The sequence below is a fragment of the Canis lupus genome, chromosome 23 (assembly GCF_011100685.1).
Source record: "Canis lupus familiaris isolate Mischka breed German Shepherd chromosome 23, alternate assembly UU_Cfam_GSD_1.0, whole genome shotgun sequence".
Lineage (NCBI taxonomy): Eukaryota > Metazoa > Chordata > Mammalia > Carnivora > Canidae > Canis > Canis lupus.
This window is the reverse complement of record NC_049244.1, coordinates 34844657-34866707: the sequence shown is the minus strand read 5'-3', so window position 1 is coordinate 34866707 and position 22051 is coordinate 34844657. Positions and strand designations below refer to the sequence as shown.

General features: G+C 42.4%; 1 protein-coding gene across 12 annotated transcripts in view; it reads left to right on the top strand.

Moving 5' to 3' along the window:
- The window catches only part of DZIP1L (DAZ interacting zinc finger protein 1 like), a 57381-nt gene that overhangs the window by 6281 nt on the left and 29049 nt on the right, over window positions 1-22051 (top strand). For 10 of the 12 annotated variants that reach the window (XM_038570986.1, XM_038570987.1, XM_038570989.1 and 7 more), the window contains exons 3-8: window positions 3345-3926; window positions 6492-6576; window positions 9288-9409; window positions 10110-10271; window positions 13513-13701; window positions 21265-21396. In XM_038570986.1, coding sequence (XP_038426914.1) covers window positions 3426-3926; window positions 6492-6576; window positions 9288-9409; window positions 10110-10271; window positions 13513-13701; window positions 21265-21396 — 1191 coding nt within the window. In that variant the 5' untranslated portion in view covers window positions 3345-3425. The remainder of the gene's footprint in view (window positions 1-3344; window positions 3927-6491; window positions 6577-9287; window positions 9410-10109; window positions 10272-13512; window positions 13702-21264; window positions 21397-22051) is intronic. The other 2 variants (XM_038570988.1, XM_038570993.1) reach the window with 2 other exon arrangements.

Below are 22051 nucleotides of genomic sequence, written 5' to 3'. Positions count from 1 at the left end.
GAGTGTGCAGGGAGTGATGAGTCATGAATGAAGAACAGAATATCATGGAGGCACGGCCCACCCTCATCATCCCCCTCATGTTAAAAGAAGGATAAAAGGATAGTTCAAGAAAGAGGCCGGAAGGAGCATTCAACAAGGTAGGAGAAGCTGAGAGAATTGCTGATGGAACATTCTTAGCCTTAATATTAGAGAGAGGATTGTAGGCCAACATCTGAGGCCAAAGCTTAAATAGTTAAACAGTGAGTTGTAGGTGAGCTCTCCGTCTGGAGGAGGACAGGAAGCAGGTGTCCTGTTACCCTTGCCCACAGCATGCCTAGTAACCTGCTGTTGCTCCAAGGCATAGCTTGTTGTGGCAATTGTCTCTGAGGCTCTAGTGATACAGTTGCAGCTTGGAGCTGAGCATGACATCATGTCTCCTGTCTCTTTTGAAAATTTGCTTAAATAACACAACACATTAAGTAGAAATGGGCTGATCTTATGGCCATGATGGAGGTGAACGTGGCTGGATGGTTTTGGTTTTGGAGTCTCTTTGGGGGAAGAGTATCTGAGAAAGGGAGGTGTGAGAGCCGAAATGGAAAAGGTGGGTCAGTGGCAGCCCGTGGGCAGTCTTCAAGGCCAAGCTAAGCAGTTTGGCCCCTGTGGCAGCCAGAGGCCACGCTGAGCTCCTGAGTGGAGGGCAGGTGTGTAGTTAACATGCTTCAGTAGCCCCCATGCCTGGCATGAGCCCTGGTCCAAGTAGGCATGCTGTAAATGAGGGGGCAATGGATGAATGAATGAATGAGTTGGAGGGATAAGGGGTCATGATCTGATCAAAGCAAAGTTTTAGGACAAATAGCCTCAAGAATCAATGATCAGAGGCCACAAGCCTTAGAGCCAGATGTACTTCCAACTGTACTTTGACTCTGGCCTCCCCAAGTGAGGCAAGACTCTTCTCCAGACATCGGTTTCCTTGTTTGTAAAATGGGACTAGTGATACTACTTGTAGGTTTGCATGTGGAGTTTGTGTCTGACACAGAGGCTGGCACTCGCCACACTGCAGCCGATATTATTACCGAGTGACTTTGCCTTGCGCCCTGGCAATCCTTAAGCATCCTAGAACCCTATGGGCAAGTAGGGCAGGCCTATCACTACCTTGCTCAGGTGAAGGCTCACAGAGATCAGGGACCTCCCCTGGAGGCCCATCCCTTCTTTGCAAACCCAGCCCCAGAATTTCTTCAAGGGTGTTTCCTCTTCATGAGATCAGGGACCTCACTCTCCTCTGACTTTCTCTTGTACTTAAAAGTTTGAATCCTATGATCTAGAAATAACTTGATTAGATAGAGTCCCCTTGTTGTTGCCCTGGTCAGACTCGAAGTTCCTCAAGGGTAGAAATTGTATTTTTTCTGTAAAAATTAGAAAAGTAGGGGATCCCTGGGTGGCTCAGTGGTTTAGCGACTGCCTTTGGCCCAGGGCGCGATCCTGGAGCCCCAGATTCGAGTCCCACGTCAGGTCCCGGCATGGAGCCTGCTTCTCCCTCCTCCTGTGTCTCTGCCTCTCTCTCTCTCTCTCTCTCTCTCTCTCTCTATGTCTATCATAAATAAATAAATAGATAAAGCTTAAAAAAAAAGAAAAGTAATAGATGATGATGTAAAGAACTTTGGGTAGTATAGAAAGGTGGAAAGTGGAAAATCAAAGACTTCCAGTGTCCATTCCCACTCCCAGAGGCATCCATTATAACAGCTTATTTATTTTTCTAGAAATACCATAGTCAATGCTTATAAAATGATAGACAATGAATAATATATAGGGATCACAAGTTAGTGTATTTTATTTTAATATTATTATATATGAGTAACAAATATGCATCATTCGTATATGTGTATATATGTATATACATTATACATATGTATCACTATCATCATTGGTCTGTGTAAGGATGGCTATCCATCCATCTCCTACTCATGCACCATCTATTCCTCATTTATTTATCCCCATTTCACATCCCATTTCCCTCCTTCCTCGTAGGTAACTATACTATTGTGAAATATATTTATAGATCTATATCTATGTGATATATATGTGATCTATAAATATATATGTCAGATATACATATTTTTATGTTTGCAAATTATCATTATATGTTTAAATAGTTTTATATGTTTAAACAGTTGTGGAAATATCTGTGTGTATATGTATGTATATTTGTGTTATGTGTATATATTTGTATATATGTATATGTATATACACACACAAACACACTCATTATTCTGTATCAGTGCATGAATAGTTGCCTTATTCTTATCAATAGCTGCATAGTATTTCATTGTATAGAGATACCATTTGTATCTCCTGTTGTACTTTGTACTTCACTTTCTTGTATTTTTTATTGTACTTTGCTGTTATAAACAATATTACATGACAGTTTTTGCACAAGCACCTTTGCACACTTGTATAAGTTTATCTGCAGGAAAATTATAATTTTTTAGTAGTCGAATGCTTATCTTAAAATCCTATTGCTATTGTCAAAATACTCTTTAAAGAGAGAGAACAATTTCTGTGTCTACCAAGTGCGTGGAGAGGAGAATCTGAGTCTTCTGAGTCTGTTGAGAACAATTTGAATCTCTTCTCTAAACCAATAGGTTTGAAAAAAAGACCATTATGGATTAAGCACAGTCTGTGTGCAGAGACATAGTTGCTCTATTAAGCATCCCCTGGCAGTGGTGGACATTATGTTACTCACATCCCACCAGAGGGAAGCATAGTCATGTGATCATGCATTACAGCTGGGGCAACTGAGGAAGGTAGCTCACTCCTGTTCCACTATAACCTTGTAATGACAGGAGGAGAAGATGGGGTATGGTGGTTGTTAGGAGGCTCTGCCTCCAATGGCAAGTTATTGGACTTTCTCCTGATCTCAATATAGGGTTGCAGAAGGATGCACTTAGACATTTGACCCCTCCTTTTGACAAAGACCTCTGGCAGGCACTCTTGCAGCAGACTTGGGCATGGGGCACAGTGGAGGGAGGAGTCACTCGCCTCATTCCTAGGAGGAGGACCTGCTTTGTGCCAGGTACTAGGCTGGGTGCTTCACTTGTCTCATTCCTAATCACAAGCCTGAAAAGTAGGCTCCATGATCCCCAGTATACACAGAAGGCTTCAGGATGTGAGGGAACTTGCCCAGGGCTACAATCTGAATCCACACCCCCTTGCCTTCCATAGCTGTCACCACATCAGTGCATCCCAGGTGTACTGCAGCCATTGCATGGGTCCCTCACCTCTGCCCACTTATACTTCTGCTGGCCAGGTGTATAGTACATGCCTCCAGATGTGTCTTGCTGAACTTGGTTTTTCTTCTCATTTTCTAGGTCCTCTCTCAGTTTCTTTTCCTGCTACCGTAGCCTTTGTGCCACCCTTTCTAGGTGGTCAGCTCAGGGCTTCCTCAGCCCATGCAGTACTCGGCCACCACAGCTAAGGGCCTCAATGGCCCCCTCTTTGGGGCCTACCCTTTCCCTCCCTTCAAGTTCCAGCTGCGCTCTGAGAATGTGGACTGGAGGCGCATCAGTGCACTGGATATGGACCGTGTGGTGCGAGAGCTGGATGTGGCCACCCTGCAGGAGAACATCATTCATGTCACCTTCTGCAGTTTGGACCAGGAGGTGTGCCACCGCTGCGGGCAGCCTTTGGACCCGGCATTGCTCAAGTTGGTGCGCTTGGCCCAGCTCATCATTGAGTACCTGCTGCACTGCCAGAATTGCTTGAGTACCAGCATCACCCAGCTGGAGTCCCGGCTGCAGGCTAGCCTTAGCCAGCAAGAGAAGGGCCGGCAGGAGCTGGAGCGCCAGGCCCAGGAGTTCAAGAGCGTGAAAGAGGAGAGCCGCCAGCGCCGCAAGTTGATCAGCACCCTGCAGCAGCTGCTCCTACAGACTGGGGTCTACAGCTATCACCCGGTGAGGAACCTCTGCAGGGCGGGAGAGGAGGGGGGCTGGGGGCCTCATCACTGGGCCCCCTGGGCAGCACCAGCACACTGGGCCTCAGGGTTGCTGTGGGCCATGCTGGCTGGGGTTAGGAGCGCATGTTAGAGATGTCCCATCAAGTTCTACAGAGTGTGTGTATGTGTGTGTGTGTGTGTGTGTGTGTGTGTAGCAAGTGTATATCTGAAGGATGTATGTGTGTGTGTGTTTATGGAGAGGTGTATGTCTAGGGTGTGCATGTATGAATGTGTGGAGGATGTGCATGCTTAAAGACAGTGTGAAGATGTGTGCCTAACATGTGGCTGTTTGGAGCATACATCTGTGTATGGTCTATGCCTATGTATGCATGCAAGAGTGTGTGGTGTGTAATGTGCTTGTGTGGAAGTGTGCATATAAAGGTATATTTATGATGCGTGTGTGTGTGTGAATGAAGGAAGGATATATATGTGTGTAAGGGTGTGTGTGTTTATGGAGGGCCTAAGTGTATATGTTTGAAGGGTTTGTGTGTGCGTGTAGCAGTGTGATGTAAAAAGGCATGTGTAAGGGTGCGTGTGTATGCAGAATTAGTGTGTAGCCACAGATTCGTACTGCCAGGCCCATTCTGGGAAAGTAACTCTATCATTTAAACAAGTGACAGTTCATTACTCAGAGGGGCGTTTGAACATCTGCATCTGCATAGCAAGTGTGGCCTGGGGACTGTTGCAATTAATGAATTGTCATGGTGGTCAGGCCCTGTGCCCGGCTCTGAGGATGCAGGCACAAGTCATGGTGGCTCAGGTTATCAAGAAATTCATAGTTTGGGGGTGGGTGGGACAGAAGGAATGATATGATACAATGTTAATTGTATTAATTGATATAATGTTAATTATGATAAAAAGGGCCAGAGCCCTTTCAGTAGTAAATAACAGAAGAGCAGTTTAACTTGACTTAAGGATTTTATTGGTTACTTTAACTGAAAAATCCAGAGCTATGGTGGGACTCAGGTGTGGCTTGTCCTTGGAATCAGATTATGGGCACTAGAATTTAGTTTCTCTCTCTGTAGCTTTTAGTAATGCTTCTTTAGTGTTGGTTCCATTCTCAGAAAGAATGCTCTGTGTGGGAGCAGGTTGGGCCACCAGTGCAAGTATCTGATTTTCCCAGGTTCAAGGCTGGCATGATAGAGGGCCTACTTTGGTACCAGAAACCTGGCCAGTTTTTCACCATTTCCTGTATTTGGCTCGGTTTGGGTCTCCTTCCCATCTGGGAACCCCTCATAGGTCCCTGGAAATTCGAGGTTGTGACTGGCTTTGGTCTAGATCACATTTCCCACCATGGAGCTGAGGAGGGACCGTAGCCCATGGATGGAGAGTAAGGGACAGGATGATTCTCCAGAAGAAAATGGGTTCTGTTGTTGGAGGAAGAAGGAGTGGCTACTGGACTGTCATGGCTTTAATGACACTTTCCAGAAGGTACACTTATTACTTCTGCTTAAATGTCATTGGCCAGAATTTAACCACATGGCCACACCTGGCAAGGGAGGCCGGAACATAAAGTGTTTATTCTCATTAACCTCATGACCACCTAAAATCGGGGTTTTTATTACTGAGGAAATTGGGGGACATTTAGCAATTTCTGTCACACTTGTGTAAAGATAGCAAATAATCTGCCCTCCTAGTCTGATGGAGTAGAATTGGCAGCCTGCAGTGTTGGAAAAATTTTGAAGTTTTATCATGAAAAGATGATATGTTAGATTGGCAGTGTTGAAGATGCTTGAGGAAAGTGAAGTGGAATTAGAGATACTATTATTTGTCATCCTCTACTTGGTGGTTCTCAACTCTGGGTTGGGACCTGGGCATTGGCTATTTTTTTTTTAATTTACTTTTTATTGTGAAAAATTCTAAATATGTATGAGGGAGTAGTATAATGAACCTTCATATGTACACTACTCAGCCCATTATCAACTCATGGATGGTGTTTTTGCATATGTTCCCCTACACACTTGCATATGTTCCCCTACTTACCCTCAACCCTGCACCACTTTGAAGTGCATTAGACATGTGGTGTTATCTACAACTATTCCAGTACATATTCCTAAAAGGCAAGAACTCCCACTTTTATTATTTTTTTATTTTTTATTTTTTAAAAAATATTTATTTATTCATGAGAGACACAGAGAGAAAGAGAAACAGAGACACAGGCAGAGGGAGAAGCAGGCTCCATGCAGGGACCCTGATATGGGACTCGATCCCGGGTCTCCAGGATCACACCCTGGGCCGAAGGCAGTGCTAAACCACTGAGCCACCTGGGCTGCCTAGAACTCCCACTTTTAAACATAAACACAAGATTATCATCATGCCTTGAAAAACCAACAAAAATTCCTTAGTGTCATCAAATTCGTAGTCAGCTTACAGCTCCCTTGGGCACTGGTTGTGTTCAAATATAATTCTTCATTTCTGAAGCAGCCCAGGGGGCCCACAGAAATAGGAATTTTTATATTGGGAGGACCCCAGGTTGACCCAGGTTATCTAATCCTGCACTTACCACTGTTTCCCTTCTGTGCAGTGCGACCTGTGTGACAAGGCATTCACGAATGTCACCTTTCTCCAGGGCCACATGCAGCGCAAGCATTTGAACATGGCAGAAGGTGGTGAGTCCAGGTGGTCCTCGTGGGACCATGGATAGTGGGGAATAGTCTGGGCTGGTCTTCAGTGGGTGTGGGACACACATACCATCACAGCTGCCCTCAGGCCTCATCATCCAGTAGAGGAGGGGATGATCCCACCATCTACCATGGGGGAATCTGTCCCATGTGAAGATGGGAGGGTTTCTGACCATGTGTGTAGAGAAAAAGAGAGATAAGTTCTGGTGTTAGCTTTATCCCTTTTTATTATGTGACCACTGTCAGTGCACCCCTCTGAGTCACAGTGGCCTTTGCTGTGAATGGGACCGTCAGATGCAGTGGTTTTGAAGGGTCCTTACCTTCCAGCCTTCTATGAGTCTGCTATTTTCTGATGCTAGCTATGAATGTGTTTTTAAATGGGGTTAATGAGCAATTAGGCCAGTCTTTTGACTTTTTGTGTGTAGCTAATTATGACTTAATCACTTTAATTTTACTATTTCAAGTTCCAAAACAAGTAGCGAGGCTGTATATTTCCCCATAAAGAGATTTACGAACTTTATATCCATTTTTGTGGTTCCATAAGAAATAGGTGTTAACACGTGAAATAAATATAGATATGAAAATATAAATCTTATAAATATAAAAATCCCATTAAATAAAACTTTTTTCTTATTTTTTCATTTTAATTTCCTTTTCAAAGAGCAGACTTAGAGTTTTAAAACAGGACCGTTTACTTACTTATTATGCATTTATTATATATCTGATTTTTCTTGGTTCTGTATTGGAGGCTGCTAAACAAAAACATTTTCTGCTTCTTAAATGTTTTTTTCTGATTAAGAAGATATGTCTTTGAAGAGGTGTTTGTATACTGATATTCATAACAGCATTATTCACAGTAGCTAAGATTGGGAAGCACCCGAACGTCTGTAGACAGATGAATAGATAAGCAAATTGTGGTATATACATTCAAGGGAATATGATTTGGCCTTAAAAAGAAGGGAAATTCTGTAATATGTTACAATATGAATGAACTTTGAAGATATTATGCTAAGTGAAGTAAGTCAGTCACAAGAAGACAAATACTGTATAATTCCACATAATATGCGGCACCTAGAAAAGTCAAATTCATAGAAACAAAGTAGGATGAATGATGGTTGTCAGGGCCAGGGGAGGGGGTGCATGGGGAGTTATTTAAAGCATACAGAGTTTTTGTTTTACAAGAAGAAAAGAGTTATGGAAGAGGATGGTGGTGACAATTGCACATTATGAATTATTAATGTATTTAATACCACCGAACTATACATTTAAAAATGGTTAAGATGCTAAATTTTATGTTATGTGTATTTTACCACAATAAAAAAATTGGAAAAAAATACTTTTGACCTGGAATATTTAAATACAGAAAGGTAGAAAAGGTAAGAACCACGGTCAAAATCACAGTTAATATTTTGATGTTTTTCTCTGTTTTATTTTTCTGTGTATGTATATAATCATATAGTATGCAGTTTTGACTGTTGCTTATCTTCAGTTAGGAATATATCACATTTCTATTGTCATCCAGTCATCTTGGGAAACATGGCTTTTAATGGCTGAATAGTATCCCATCCTGTGGCTATCCTAATTTATTTCACAATTAAATTACTTTATACTTTATATGGGTTACTTGTCAATTTCCCTATTATAAATCACATAATGATCAACATTCTTGCATGTAAATCTTTGTGCATATTTCTTATTATTTTCTTAAGGTTAAGTGTTGAAGGAGAGGGAAAATATGTTCTTAAGGCAATTTTTGCTAAATTAATGACCTTTTTATTCTCAGGCAGCTGGCTTTTCAGATCCCTCTGCTGTCCGATTTCATATCATCTCAAATCACTTTGTTAACCCAAATTAATTTCTACTGCATTTAAAAATTGCTGTTTCCAAAAAATCCAGTTTGAGGAAAACCATTTCTTTTTTTTCAAAGACAGGTTTAGAGGTTTAATAACAGTACCATCTATCTAATAGGCACTACAGGTACTTTAAAAAGTAACAAATGTTCAAGTACAATTGGCGTCTTTTCAATTAACCTGTAACTCTTGGTTTATCAGTATGTGGTTTAGTTAGAATGTTCTTTTATACTTCATTCTTTTTTTTTTTAATCTTAGAAATGTTAAAATATACTTTTAAAGCAACCTTGGCTAAAATTTTCTTCGTAATGCATGCTGCTTTTTTTTTTCCATTTGAAATTTAATACTATACTGTGTTTCTGAACAAAGTGAACTTAAAACTACAATTATTTTCACTCCTTTAAACTCCTCTCTGATGGCTGCCAGGTACATAGATGTGTTCTTTGTATTAATAATCACTGTGTACGTGCTATTTGGTATTATGCTTCTGTTACCTACCAATCTCGCATTTACATTTGTGTGTGTTGGTACCATCAAAATAGTTATTTTAAGTGATAATAATAGTTCACATTTATTGAGTTGTCATGCCAGGCACTGTGCTAAGCATTTTGCACTATCACCTTTCACCCTCGCGACAACCCTCTGAGTTAGGTGCTGTTGTTATCTCCATTTTCTGATGTGGGGAAACTAAAGGTCAGGGATGTTATGTCACTTGCCTGTAGTCAATGTCCAATGGAAGTGGCATGGCTGGTCTCAGCCAGAGGTGTGACACATCGCATAGATGAGGAACCTTGTTTCACTCACTTTTTAACTTAAACTGGTTATCCTGTCTTTGCATGGACCCCACAGCGAAGCAGAAGCCAGAGCGGCTGTTGGAGGAGGACGTGTTGGAAGAGCTGCGGGCCAAGCTAAAATGGACTCAAGAGGAGCTGGAAGCCCAGAGGGAGGCAGAGAAGCGCCGACAGCTGCAGGTGGGCATGGAGAGGAAGCGCCAGGGAGACCCGCTCGTGGACTACCCAGGAGACCCAAGAGGCACCTGTATTCCACAGGACCAGAAGTCAGGCTGGTTTTCTGCAGCAGGAAACTAGCCTGCAGCAGGGAGTCAGCCAGCACCAGGATAGCATCTTTCTGGATATGGCAAATGATCTTGGGTTGTCTGAGAAGGAAGATTCAGTTATTTTTCCAGATCTGTCTGGCCACAAGTAGAGCAGAGAATTGCATTTTCCTACATTATTCAGCACTCTGTGAGGGCATTTAAACCAGAATGTTAACTTCTTACACTACCCTGCTAGTTTGCGCTTTGAAGAACAAAGACTGGATAAACTCCAAAGTCCACTCTCAAGGATGTACTTAGTAGATAGTTGTAGAATGAAGATATGTAAATTTGTCTCACCCCTTCCTTCATGTAATCATTTCCTCAGCACCCATTTATTGAGCACCAACTATGCCAAGAATACAAAGAGAGAGAAAAGACATGGTCCCTACCCTCAAGGGACTTTACAGTTTGGATAAGACTTGTCCCACTCCATGCCCAAACAGTGGGAGCTCTGAGATGATTGTGCTTTGGGTCTCCATAATGACTTGCCCATACAAGAGGCCCTAGCAGTTTCTCAGTAAATATTTGCGGTAATGTGGAATTAATGATTCTATTGTTCTTGCTTTTCTTTCCAGGAAGCAGAGGTCAGCCATCAGAAGGAAATAGAAACTAAGAAAAAATTTGATGAATGGAAAGAAAAGGAGTGGGCCAGCCTATATGAAGAAATAGACAAGTTTAAAAGATCATTATGGGATGAATTTAAAAGTGTTGCCAAACATAACTCTATGCTAGAAGAGGTAACTTACACAAAAGGCGTTCAAAGTTCTTTTGCTGAAAAATCTGTTTATTCTTAAAATTTATTTCTTAGTTTGTTCTAGTTTTATTCCATCTGCCATTGGGGGCTGATATACTGTTAGGCTGGATACCAGAGGCTGATGCCAGGGGCTGAATCCCTGCTCTAGCACATTTTGGCTGTGTGACCATAGGCGAGTTACTTAACCCTCCTGTGCCTCAGTTTCTTTTCTGTAAGATAGATTGCTGAAAGGGTTAAATTAGCACGTAGAGAGCACTTCACATTGTTTGGTATATAGTAAAAACTCCCTAGACTTTATTTTTGCAAAGGAGTTTCTTTCATCACTGGATAAGATATGAGGCAAAATTTAAATAGATGCAGCACTTCTCTCTCAACAAATATATGCTGACACTGCCTACATGCCAGCCACTCTGTTGGGGTCTGTGGAGATCACATGTAATAGTAAGATTTACTAAAGGTATTTACTGTTTTCCCCTGTACAGAGTGCTTTATATACACTAACTTTTAATTCTCACAACAACAAAACAACCATAACATCCTCAAAGTAGGTACATTTTTCATTTACTTACTTCTTTTTTAAAGTTCTTTAAACAAAACTATTCTCATGCCTCCTTTACAGCAGAGGACATTGAGGCCCCATAACATGCTCAAGGTCACATGGCTACTAAGAGCTAGACCTGGGATTTGAGCTTAGCTTTTTAAATGAAGAGCTCCTGCTCTTCTACTGGGCATACTGTCAAGTTTGTTTAGGAAAACCTTATTTTTTTAAAAAATATTTTATTTATTCATGAGAGACAGAGAGAGGTGGAGACATAGGCAGAGGGAGAAGCAGGCTCCCTGTGGGGAGCCCGATGCAGGATTCGATCCCAGAACCTCGGGATCATGCCCTGAGCCAAAGGCAGATGCTCAACTGCTGAGCCACCCAGATGCCCCCAAGAAAACCTTATTAAAGGTCATTATCTCTGGACCCTCTCTTCCCAAATAAACCTGTATGACTAAAATCACGTCAGGGAAAACGATCTGAGGAGAAATACTTTCAGAATATATTTAGCTCTTACTGGTCCTTCTAACATCAAAGACAATCTTGTTTTTGAAAATGAACCATCTAATAGCATTTCTCACAATCATTCTGCAGTTTGTTAAAGAAACACTTGGACCACTTTGCCAGGAGGAGGTCATCATAGGATATGCTTGCAATCTTGGGTGACCTGTCATCTCAATCTGAGATGAGAAGCCAAGGACGGGGAAGGCTGCGGAGTTGAGATGAGGAGTATGAGTGTGTGTGTGTATGTGTGTGTGTGTGTGTGTGTGTGTGTGTCTCTATGTATCTATAGTGACCCAAGCCCTCCCATCTGTGGGGGCTAAATGTTCCTGCAGTGTGGTCAGGGATGATATGGTGGATACAAGATGCTGCTCCACCATATGGAGCTCATGCTCCTACCGCCCCAGCTCCATGCTCATCATTCTTGAGCTTGCCTACACCCCTGCCAACTCCCACTCCTCCCCTGACGTGGTGGTAGCTGACTAGACATTTGAGAGGTAGGTTTTGATGTGCATTTGGAGTTGTTGTTGGAAAACTACCTCATCAAAGGTCAGAAGGTTACTTTGGTTCAGAAGTCTAACTTTTGGTGAATGAGGACCTAATTCTTACCATCCATGGTTTCTTTTTAACTTAGATCCCATTTTCCTCAATTAGAACATCAATTTTTTTTTTTTGGTCTTTCCTCTATAGGATTGCTTATATTGTTTTTGTGTTTGTATGTCTCCCCCATCTCCTCTCATGTGACATTTTATTATTTTACTTTTATTATAGGAACCAAACTGGATACACAATTCTCAGTGTACTTGGATAATTATTTTGTTATTTTCCCCCTAATTTGGGGGAGAAAAAGATAAGATTTCATTGACAATGAGTGTGAATAACACTGTAAGACCATCCGTCTCATTACACAAAAAAGATTCCCCTTGCTGTCAGGAGGGCCAAGGAGAGGGAAATACTTTTCGAAGATGTTTCTCCTCAAAAATTTCCTCTTGATGCAAAAGCCCGTGAGCTTACTTTCACTACTTTACCTGACTGCAGAGAGAACTTTAGATAAGACGTACACTAAATCCAGCTGCCAAAGGAGTCCCTAGCTGAGTGGAAATTGCCATGAAGGTTTGTTATGCCGAGAGAGCCAGCTCTCTAGTTGTTGTGAGCATCGGTGTGAAGACAGAAATGGCACATCAGAAGCTGAGGGTTGTGCATACACTTGATAAAGCATTTGACGCTACAAAAACACTCCATTAGAAATGGTTAACATTTGTACCTGATATTGCTCTAGCAGTAGAGAGGAGTTAACGATTAGCCAGAATGAGAACAAGTTAAACTCAGGGACTTGCAGTTCTTTAAAGCTTTAACAGGGCTTATGAGTTTTGTTTGATGATAGAGATGGAGCTAATTTCCTTTTGTGACTACAGCAGTGATATGTTTAAAAAAATAACCATAGGTGGGATCCCTGGGTGGCACAGCGGTTTGGCACCTGCCTTAGGCCCAGGGCGCGATCCTGGAGACCTGGGATCGAATCCCACGTCAGGTTCCCGGTGCATGGAGCCTGCTTCTCTCTCTGCCTCTCTCTCTCTCTGTGTGACTATCCTAAAAAAAAAACAACAAAAAAAAAAAACAATAGGTGGAAAGGCCTCTTCTCTTGGATCCACTTTTCTGTGCCTTTTCTTTCAGATTACATACTAGTAGCTCGGGAATCATTAGGTATTGGTGACACCACTCCAAGCCATGCAAAGCCAGGCCTTCTTGGTGACAGCCAGCATTTTCTGGTGGGAGGACGGACAGGAGTCCTCAGGGAATGGTCCAGAGTGCCTGAGACCCTCCCAGAGGCTCTAAGAGTCTGATTCTCTTCAGCCTATTTGAGACTGAGGAGGAAATGGGGCAGCTGTCTGCTGAGCTCCAGGTTTCAGGTACAGCTGAATTTCAGTATAGTTGAAATTCTGCTCTTGAATTCTGTTGGTCCACGGGAACCTGCTTCTCCCGTGTAAGCGCGAGCTCTCAGGGGAAGCCTCGTGGGGGAGAATGAGACTTGTGTGGGTATGCGCAGCCACGTAGATGTCTAGTGAGGACAAGCTGGAGTTTGTGGTGGGCTAAGGTGTGCCCTTCTGACGTTGCTCAAGGTATAAAAGGCAACATCAGGATTAGATCTTCATCTAAATAAAACTGTGTCCTGGCTTTTCAGAAACTGCAGATGCTGCAGTCCCAGTCCCACAGTATGGTGGAGGCTAATATCAAGTATCGGCTGGATAAGTCTGGGGAGCATTTCAAGCAGAGTCAGGAGATCCAGGCCCTGAAGGAAAAAGTGGACATTCAGGAGAAACTCATGCAGACTCAGGAGGTCGAGGTCCTGAGGGAGAAGACAGACATTGAGGTGAGCTGATAACTCTTGCCTTTTCTCTCATAGCCAATTGTGTTGTTCTTTTTTTTAAAGATTCATTCATTCATTCATTTATTTTATTATTTATTTATTTGTTTGCTTGTTTGTTTATTTATGATAGACATAGAGAGAGAGAGAGGGAGAGGCAGAGACACAGGAGGAGGGAGAAGCAGGCTCTGTGCCAGGAGCCCGACAAGGGACTCGATCCTGGGACTCTAAGATCGCGCCCTGGGCCAAAGGCCGGCGCTAAACTGCTGAGCCACCCAGGGATCCGAATCATGTTGTTCTTAACAAAGTTTCTCGGTTTTGCTCTATGGTTTTACAGAAGTTGAGAGGTATCAGGTTTTATATTTACAGACCTCTGCCAGTACGTGAAAGCACTGGGTAGGATTCCTAGGGTTCTCACGTGAGGCTGGTGATATACAGGGGTGCAATAGCAGGTTTATCGGGGATCTTCTCAAAATACATACGGTTATGCCCCTTATTGGGTACCTTTACCCTCATTTTGAGTCCAACCCAGTTGAAAACAACTGTTAGGAAGTGTGACAGTCTCCTGGGTTTGAAGGACTTTGGGGTGGGTCTAAGTGGGTGATGGTATATATTTAAAAACCACTCTTGGGACCTAAAAAGATTTAATTTGTAGCCATTGCCATTTTCCATGGTGTAACTTTTCTCCTGGCCGATTTCATGCTGCCCCATTCTGAGGCTGGATATGGAGTTGGAGAGGCTGTGCACAGTCTGCTCTTCTGCTCTGGTCACTGCTGGATGAATCTTACAACAGTCCAGCTAGACATGGTCTGCAACGCTGATCACTCCATGGCAAGGAAGGGCTGGCCATGGGCACCGTCACTACATCGGTGCTTCTGTTTCTGCTAAGATTTGCTAAGAAAGAGCTTAAGGTCTAATTACTTTACAAGTTTCCCAGTAAGAAAAGCTAATTTTTTTTCCCCTGTGATCTCTGTTTACATCCTTTGCCTCATTTTCTATTGATTTCCTTACCAAAGAGAGAGTTTGTATAATATATGGAACTTAAACCCAACCCTTTCTCATTCTTGGGGTTATTTCCCCACATTGTTCCTTTAATTTTGTTTATGGTGGTTAGGCCATATGAAATTAATCATGTTTGTGTGGTCCAAATGATCAAATTATCAATCTTTTGTTTATGGCCACCCTGAGGTTTAAGAAGAAAATGTTTTTGTGTTTTCTTTTACTGCCTTTATGGCCTTATTTATTTATTTACTTATTTATTCCTTCATTCATATATACCTCTTTACTGAGGTATGATTGGCATGTAAAAAGTTGTACATACTTGATTTACACAACTCTGAGTTTGAGGTAAGTATTTACCCTTGAAACCATCACCACCATCAGAGTCACAGTCATATATAGCCATCACCTCCTAAAGTTTCCTCCCATCCTTATTATTATTATTATTATTATTATTATTATTATTATTATTTTCATTGTGTATGTGGTAATAACACAACATAAGATCTATCTTCTTAGCAAGTTTTAAGTAAGCAATATATCTTGCATAACAGACCTTGTTCCCTTTGACCATAACCTCTTCATTCTCTCCCCGTCTTAACCCCTGGCAACCACCATTCTCTGTTTCTATGAGTTTGATTATTTTAGATTCCACACATAAGTGAGATCATGCAGTGTTTTTCTTGTCTGACTTATTTCACTTAGTGTAATGTCCTTGTGGTTCATTCATGTTGATGTAGGATTTCCTTCTTTTTTAAGGCTGAATAGCATTCCAGTGTATGTATGTACCATGTTTGCTTTATCCATTCATCTGTCAATGGATTATTAGGTTTCCATATTTTGGCTATTGTGAATAATGCTGCAGGGAACATGGGGGGGGGTGAGTATCTCTTTGAGATCCTGATTTCAGTTTTTTTGGATCAATATTAAGAAGTGGGATTGTCAAAATTTATGGTAGTTTCATTTTTAATTCTTTTAAAAGATCTTATTTATTTGAGATAGACAGAGAGAGAGAGAGAGAGAGAGAGTATGTGAGCAGGGGTTGGAGCAGAGGGAGAAGGAGAAGCAGGCTTCCTGCTGAGCATGGAGCCCAATATAGGGCTAATCCCATGACTCCATGATCGTGACCTGAGCCAAAATCAAGAGTCAGAAGCTTAACTGACTAAGCCACCAGGTACCCCTTACTTTTTTTTAACAGCAGGTAAACAGGCTTATTAACAAGTATAACTCATTTATATGTGGGAGATACTTGGGGAAAATGAGTAAGTCAGTTCTGAATTTTTTGAGGCACTTCCACTCTATAGCTATTTTCTATAATAACTATACCAATTTACATTGCCACTAACATGGTATGAAGGTTCCCTTTTCTTCACATCCTGACCAACACTTGTTATATTTTGTTTTTTAAAAAATAATAGCCGTCTTGACAGGTGTGAGGTGATATCTCATTGTGGTTTGATTTATATTTCTGTGCTGATTAATGATGTTGTAGGCCAACTTTGGGGAAATGCCTATTTGGGTCCTTAATTTTTTTTTTTTTCTAACGGAGTTGTATAAGTTCCTTATATTTTGCGTATGAACCCCCTGTCAGGTATGTGGTTTGCAGAATATTTTCTCCATTCCATAGATGGTTTTCCTTTTGGATAGAGTGTTCTATATATGTCTGTCTGGTCCATTTGGTCTATAGTGCTATTCAAGTCTAGTGTTCCCTTATTGGTTTTCTGTCTGGATGATCTATATTGTTGAAAGGGGGCCATGGAAGCCCCATGCTCTTACTGTATTGCAACTTCTCCCTTTAGTTGTATTAATATTTGCTTTATGTATATAGGTGCTCTGATGTTGGATGCATATGTATTAATAATTGTATTCCGTTGATGAATTGACCCCTTTATCATTATATAGTGACCTTCTTTGTCTCTTGTAACAGTTTTTTACTTAAAGCACCTAATGGAAGTATAGCTACCCCTGTTCTCTTGGTTACTGTTTGCATGGAATATCTTTTTCCATCCCTTTGGTTTCAGACTATGCGTGTTCTTAAAGTGAGTCTCTTAACAGGCAGCACATAGCCAGATCTTGTGTTTTTTTTTTTTTTCTTTTTAATTCATTCACTCACTCTGTCTTTGGCTTAGGGAACTTAATCCATTTAAATTTAAAGTAATTATTGGTAGGTAAGGACTTCCTATTGCCATTTTTTTAATTGTTTTCAGATTGTTTTGTGGTTGCTTTGTCCTTTCCTCCTCTCTTGCTGCCTTCCTTTTTGATTGGATGATTTTATTTTAGAGTGGTATGCTTTGATTCCTTTATCTTCTGCATATCTGCTATAGGTTTTTTTTTTTGTGATTAGTATGAGGCTTACATAAAATATCTTCTAGTACAGTGGTCTATTTTAAGCTGATAACAACTTAATATCAGTTGCATATAAGAACTTCTCATCTTACACCTCCCCGTGTCCACAGACAAGCCAGTTGGATCTGCTATGCCAGCACCACAGGCTGATTCAGCTCTGCCCTTTTTCCCTCAGTTCTGAGAGGGACAGAATTGGGCCTCCTGGGCAGCATCCTGGGAGGCTGGGGCAGTGGTGCTCCCTCACTCTCACTTACCCCTGTGGGGAAAATTGCGGGCTGAGAGAGTCTCTCTTGGCACTGAGCTGTGCCACCTTGGGGAGAGCAGAGCAAATGTAGGCCAGTGAAACTTCTCTGGAATGAATCTATTCTCAGGTTATTTTTGCTCCATTGAGGTGCTAGAAACTCTCTGCTGGATTCCTGGGCTCCCATAAAGGAATCCTCACCTGTGGGCGGTTTGAGAGCTGGAACCTTCCATTGCCCCACCTTGCTGATGTCACTTCGGTTTTTTAAGTTTAAATCTTTGACACCCCTACAACTTATTTGGCTTAAGATACGAAATAAGATTCAAGATCATATATTTTTTTTCCCCAGGCAGTTAATCACCTGTTTGAACTCCATTTGTCAATAATCTATCTTCCTTCAGACTAAGATTTCATTCCCCCCACCCCCCCATCTTTGGGCTTTCTATTCTTTTCACTGCTCTGCTGAATCACGAGCCAATACTTTTTAATTCCTTTAGCTTTAGAGTATATTTTAATATCTAGAGGCCCAGTTGTCAAACAGTTATCTTTTTCAGAAAACAGAATGGAAGAGAAAAATGAAGGAACTACAGAAAGAGCATGCAGCTCAGAAGCGAGAGGTAGCTTGGCTTGGGTGGTCTGGGGGGAGCTTGGTTTCCTGAGACCTTGTCTCATCCTATGGCACCCCCATTCTCCAGCAGTACCCTCCTCAAGCTGGTTGGTTGGTGTTTTGTTGCTGATAGCTTTCCTGGCAGCTGGCCCCCGTCAATACTCGGAAGGAGTCAGCTGCCTGGACAGCAGCCTACCTGACCAGGAATTGGGGCTGCCGAGGCTTCTCTTCTGAACCCCAAATCTGCTCTTCTCTGTGGTCCCCTATGCAAGGACCCCTTCAGGCCCTCCAAGGAGAGCTGTCCTGGAAACTTCAGAAGAATTGCCTGGTCATTTCATGTTTGGGCCCTTTGACCCCACCAGGAGAGAACCGGGTGGCTGTGGACTTCAGCTATATTCAGGGGGAGTCAAATGGAAGGGCTCAGATATGGAGACCAGGGAACAGAGAGCAGCAGGCCTCAGGATGAGAAAACAGCTTCTATGAAAATGCCCCCAAGGAGAAAGCAAGTTGAGGAGGAAGCCGATTAACCAGAGCCCCAGGAGCTGCCTGCGGGAAGCTCAGAAGATGAAAAGTCCTCAGATCAGAGGCTAGAGCGAGATAGACACCTCCATTTCCAGTAATTCCCATCTGATGGTTTGATTTTATTTGAAACGTCTTAAAATGGGAAATACATTTCAATTTATTCCCAAAGTGGTAGAGATATATTAAGATACACTCAGTACAATGCACTGAAATATATTAAGGTTCATTTCCAGCCCATCTCCATCATCCATACCTGCCCAGCACTCACCCCACAGCTGATCACTTTCACTGCTCTCTTGTGTATTTTTCTAGAGTTTCTTTTTGCAATTAGAAACAGTTCTCATTTTCTCTCTCCTCGTGCAACAGCATGTGACCATATTTTCTTCACCTTTTCTTTTTACCTAAAAACATCATTTGATGACTTCTGAATGGCCTCAAGTTATTGGACTGTCCTTTTGTGGGTTGCCACACTGGACAGAGAGCCTTTCTGCCTTGGTCTTAGAGGCTTGTATCCAATTCTTGCTAACCTCGAGCATAGCTTGAAAATGTCCCCAAACTGGAAAGTAGTCTGTCTTGTTAGAAAGTCACTTGCCCAGGTCTGGAGACCCTCTACCTCTGCTTCAGGTGAAACCCCAGCCAGAATTTGTCTACAGGTGTATGTATGTTGCTCTTATTGGTCCTTCTAACATCAAAGAGAATCTTTTCTTGTTTTTGTAAATGAACCATTCTAATAGCATTTCTCACAATCATTCTGCATTTTGTTATAGAAATACTTGGACTATTTGGCAGGAGGAGATCATCATCGGATATGCTTGGAATCTTGGGTGACTTGTCATCTCAATCTGAGATGAGAAGCCAAGGACGGGAAAGGCTGCGGAGTTGAGATGAGGAGTATGAGTGTGTGTGTGTATATGTGTGTGTGTGTGTGTGTGTGTGTGTGTCTATGTATCTATAGTGACCCAAGCCCTCCCATCTGTGGGGGCTAAATGTTCTGCAGTGTGGTCAGGGATGATATGGTGGATACAAGATGCTGCTCCACCATATGGAGCTCATGCTCCTACCGCCCCAGCTCCATGCTCATCATTCTTGAGCTTGCCTACACCCCTGCCAACTCCCACTCCTCCCCTGACGTGGTGGTAGCTGACTAGACATTTGAGAGGTAGGTTTTGATGTGCATTTGGAGTTGTTGTTGGAAAACTACCTCATCAAAGGTCAGAAGGTTACTTTGGTTCAGAAATTCTAACTTTTGGTGAATGAGGACCTAATTCTTACCATCCATGGTTTCTTTTTAACTTAGATCCCATTTTCCTCAATTAGAACATCAATTTTTTTTTTTTGGTCTTTCCTCTATAGGATTGCTTATATTGTTTTTGTGTTTGTATGTCTCCCCCATCTCCTCTCATGTGACATTTTATTATTTTACTTTTATTATAGGAACCAAACTGGATACACAATTCTCAGTGTACTTGGATAATTATTTTGTTATTTTCCCCCTAATTTGGGGGAGAAAAAGATAAGATTTCATTGGCAATGAGTGTGAATAACACTGTAAGACCATCCGTCTCATTACACAAAAAAGATTCCCCTTGCTGTCAGGAGGGCCAAGGAGAGGGAAATACTTTTCGAAGATGTTTCTCCTCAAAAATTTCCTCTTGATGCAAAAGCCCAGTGAGCTTACTTTCACTACTTTACCTGACTGCAGAGAGAACTTTAGATAAGACGTACACTAAATCCAGCTGCCAAAGGAGTCCCTAGCTGAGTGGAAATTGCCATGAAGGTTTGTTATGCCAAGAGAGCCAGCTCTCTGGTTGTTGTGAGCATCGGTGTGAAGACAGAAATGGCACATCAGAAGCTGAGGGTTGTGCATACACTTGATAAAGCATTTGACGCTACAAAAACACTCCATTAGAAATGGTTAACATTTGTACCTGATATTGCTCTAGCAGTAGAGAGGAGTTAACGATTAGCCAGAATGAGAACAAGTTAAACTCAGGGACTTGCAGTTCTTTAAAGCTTTAACAGGGCTTATGAGTTTTGTTTGATGATAGAGATGGAGCTAATTTCCTTTTGTGACTACAGCAGTGATATGTTTAAAAAAATAACCATGGGTGGGATCCCTGGGTGGCACAGCGGTTTGGCACCTGCCTTTGGCCCAGGGCGCGATCCTGGAGACCTGGGATCGAATCCCACGTCAGGTTCCCGGTGCATGGAGCCTGCTTCTCCCTCTGCCTGTGTCTCTGCCTCTCTCTCTCTCTCTGTGTGACTATCCTAAAAAAAAAAAAAAAAAAACCCATAGGTGGAAAGGCCTCTTCTCTTGGATCCACTTTTCTGTGCCTTTTCTTTCAGATTACATACTAGTAGCTCGGGAATCATTAGGTATTGGTGACACCACTCCAAGCCATGCAAAGCCAGGCCTTCTTGGTGACAGCCAGCATTTTCTGGTGGGAGGACGGACAGGAGTCCTCAGGGAATGGTCCAGAGTGCCTGAGACCCTCCCAGAGGCTCTAAGAGTCTGATTCTCTTCAGCCTATTTGAGACTGAGGAGGAAATGGGGCAGCTGTCTGCTGAGCTCCAGGTTTCAGGTACAGCTGAATTTCAGTATAGTTGAAATTCTGCTCTTGAATTCTGTTGGTCCACGGGAACCTGCTTCTCCCGTGTAAGCGTGAGCTCTCAGGGGAAGCCTCGTGGGGGAGAATGAGACTTGTGTGGGTATGCGCAGCCACGTAGATGTCTAGTGAGGACAAGCTGGAGTTTGTGGTGGGCTAAGGTGTGCCCTTCTGACGTTGCTCAAGGTATAAAAGGCAACATCAGGATTAGATCTTCATCTAAATAAAACTGTGTCCTGGCTTTTCAGAAACTGCAGATGCTGCAGTCCCAGTCCCACAGTATGGTGGAGGCTAATCTCAGGTTGCTTCTGGATGAGTCTCAGGTGCAAGTCAAGCAGAGTCAGGAGCTCCAGGCCCTAAAGGAGAAGATGATCATTCAGGTGAGCTGGTAACTTTTGCCTTTTCTCTCATAGCCAATCATGTTGTTCATTTTTTTAAAGATTCATTCATTCATTCATTCATTCATTCATTTTATTATTTATTTATTTGTTTGCTTGTTTGTTTATTTATGATAGACATAGAGAGAGAGAGAGGGAGAGGCAGAGACACAGGAGGAGGGAGAAGCAGGCTCTGTGCCAGGAGCCCGACAAGGGACTCGATCCTGGGACTCTAAGATCGCGCCCTGGGCCAATGGCCGGCGCTAAACTGCTGAGCCACCCAGGGATCCGAATCATGTTGTTCTTAACAAAGTTTCTCGGTTTTGCTCTATGGTTTTACAGAAGTTGAGAGGTATCAGGTTTTATATTTACAGACCTCTGCCAGTACGTGAAAGCACTGGGTAGGATTCCTAGGGTTCTCACGTGAGGCTGGTGATATACAGGGGTGCAATAGCAGGTTTATCGGGGATCTTCTCAAAATACATATGGTTATGCCCCTTATTGGGTACCTTTACCCTCATTTTGAGTCCAACCCAGTTGAAAACAACTGTTAGGAAGTGTGACAGTCTCCTGGGTTTGAAGGACTTTGGGGTGGGTCTAAGTGGGTGATGGTAAATATTTAAAAACCACTCTTGGGACCTAAAAAGATTTAATTTGT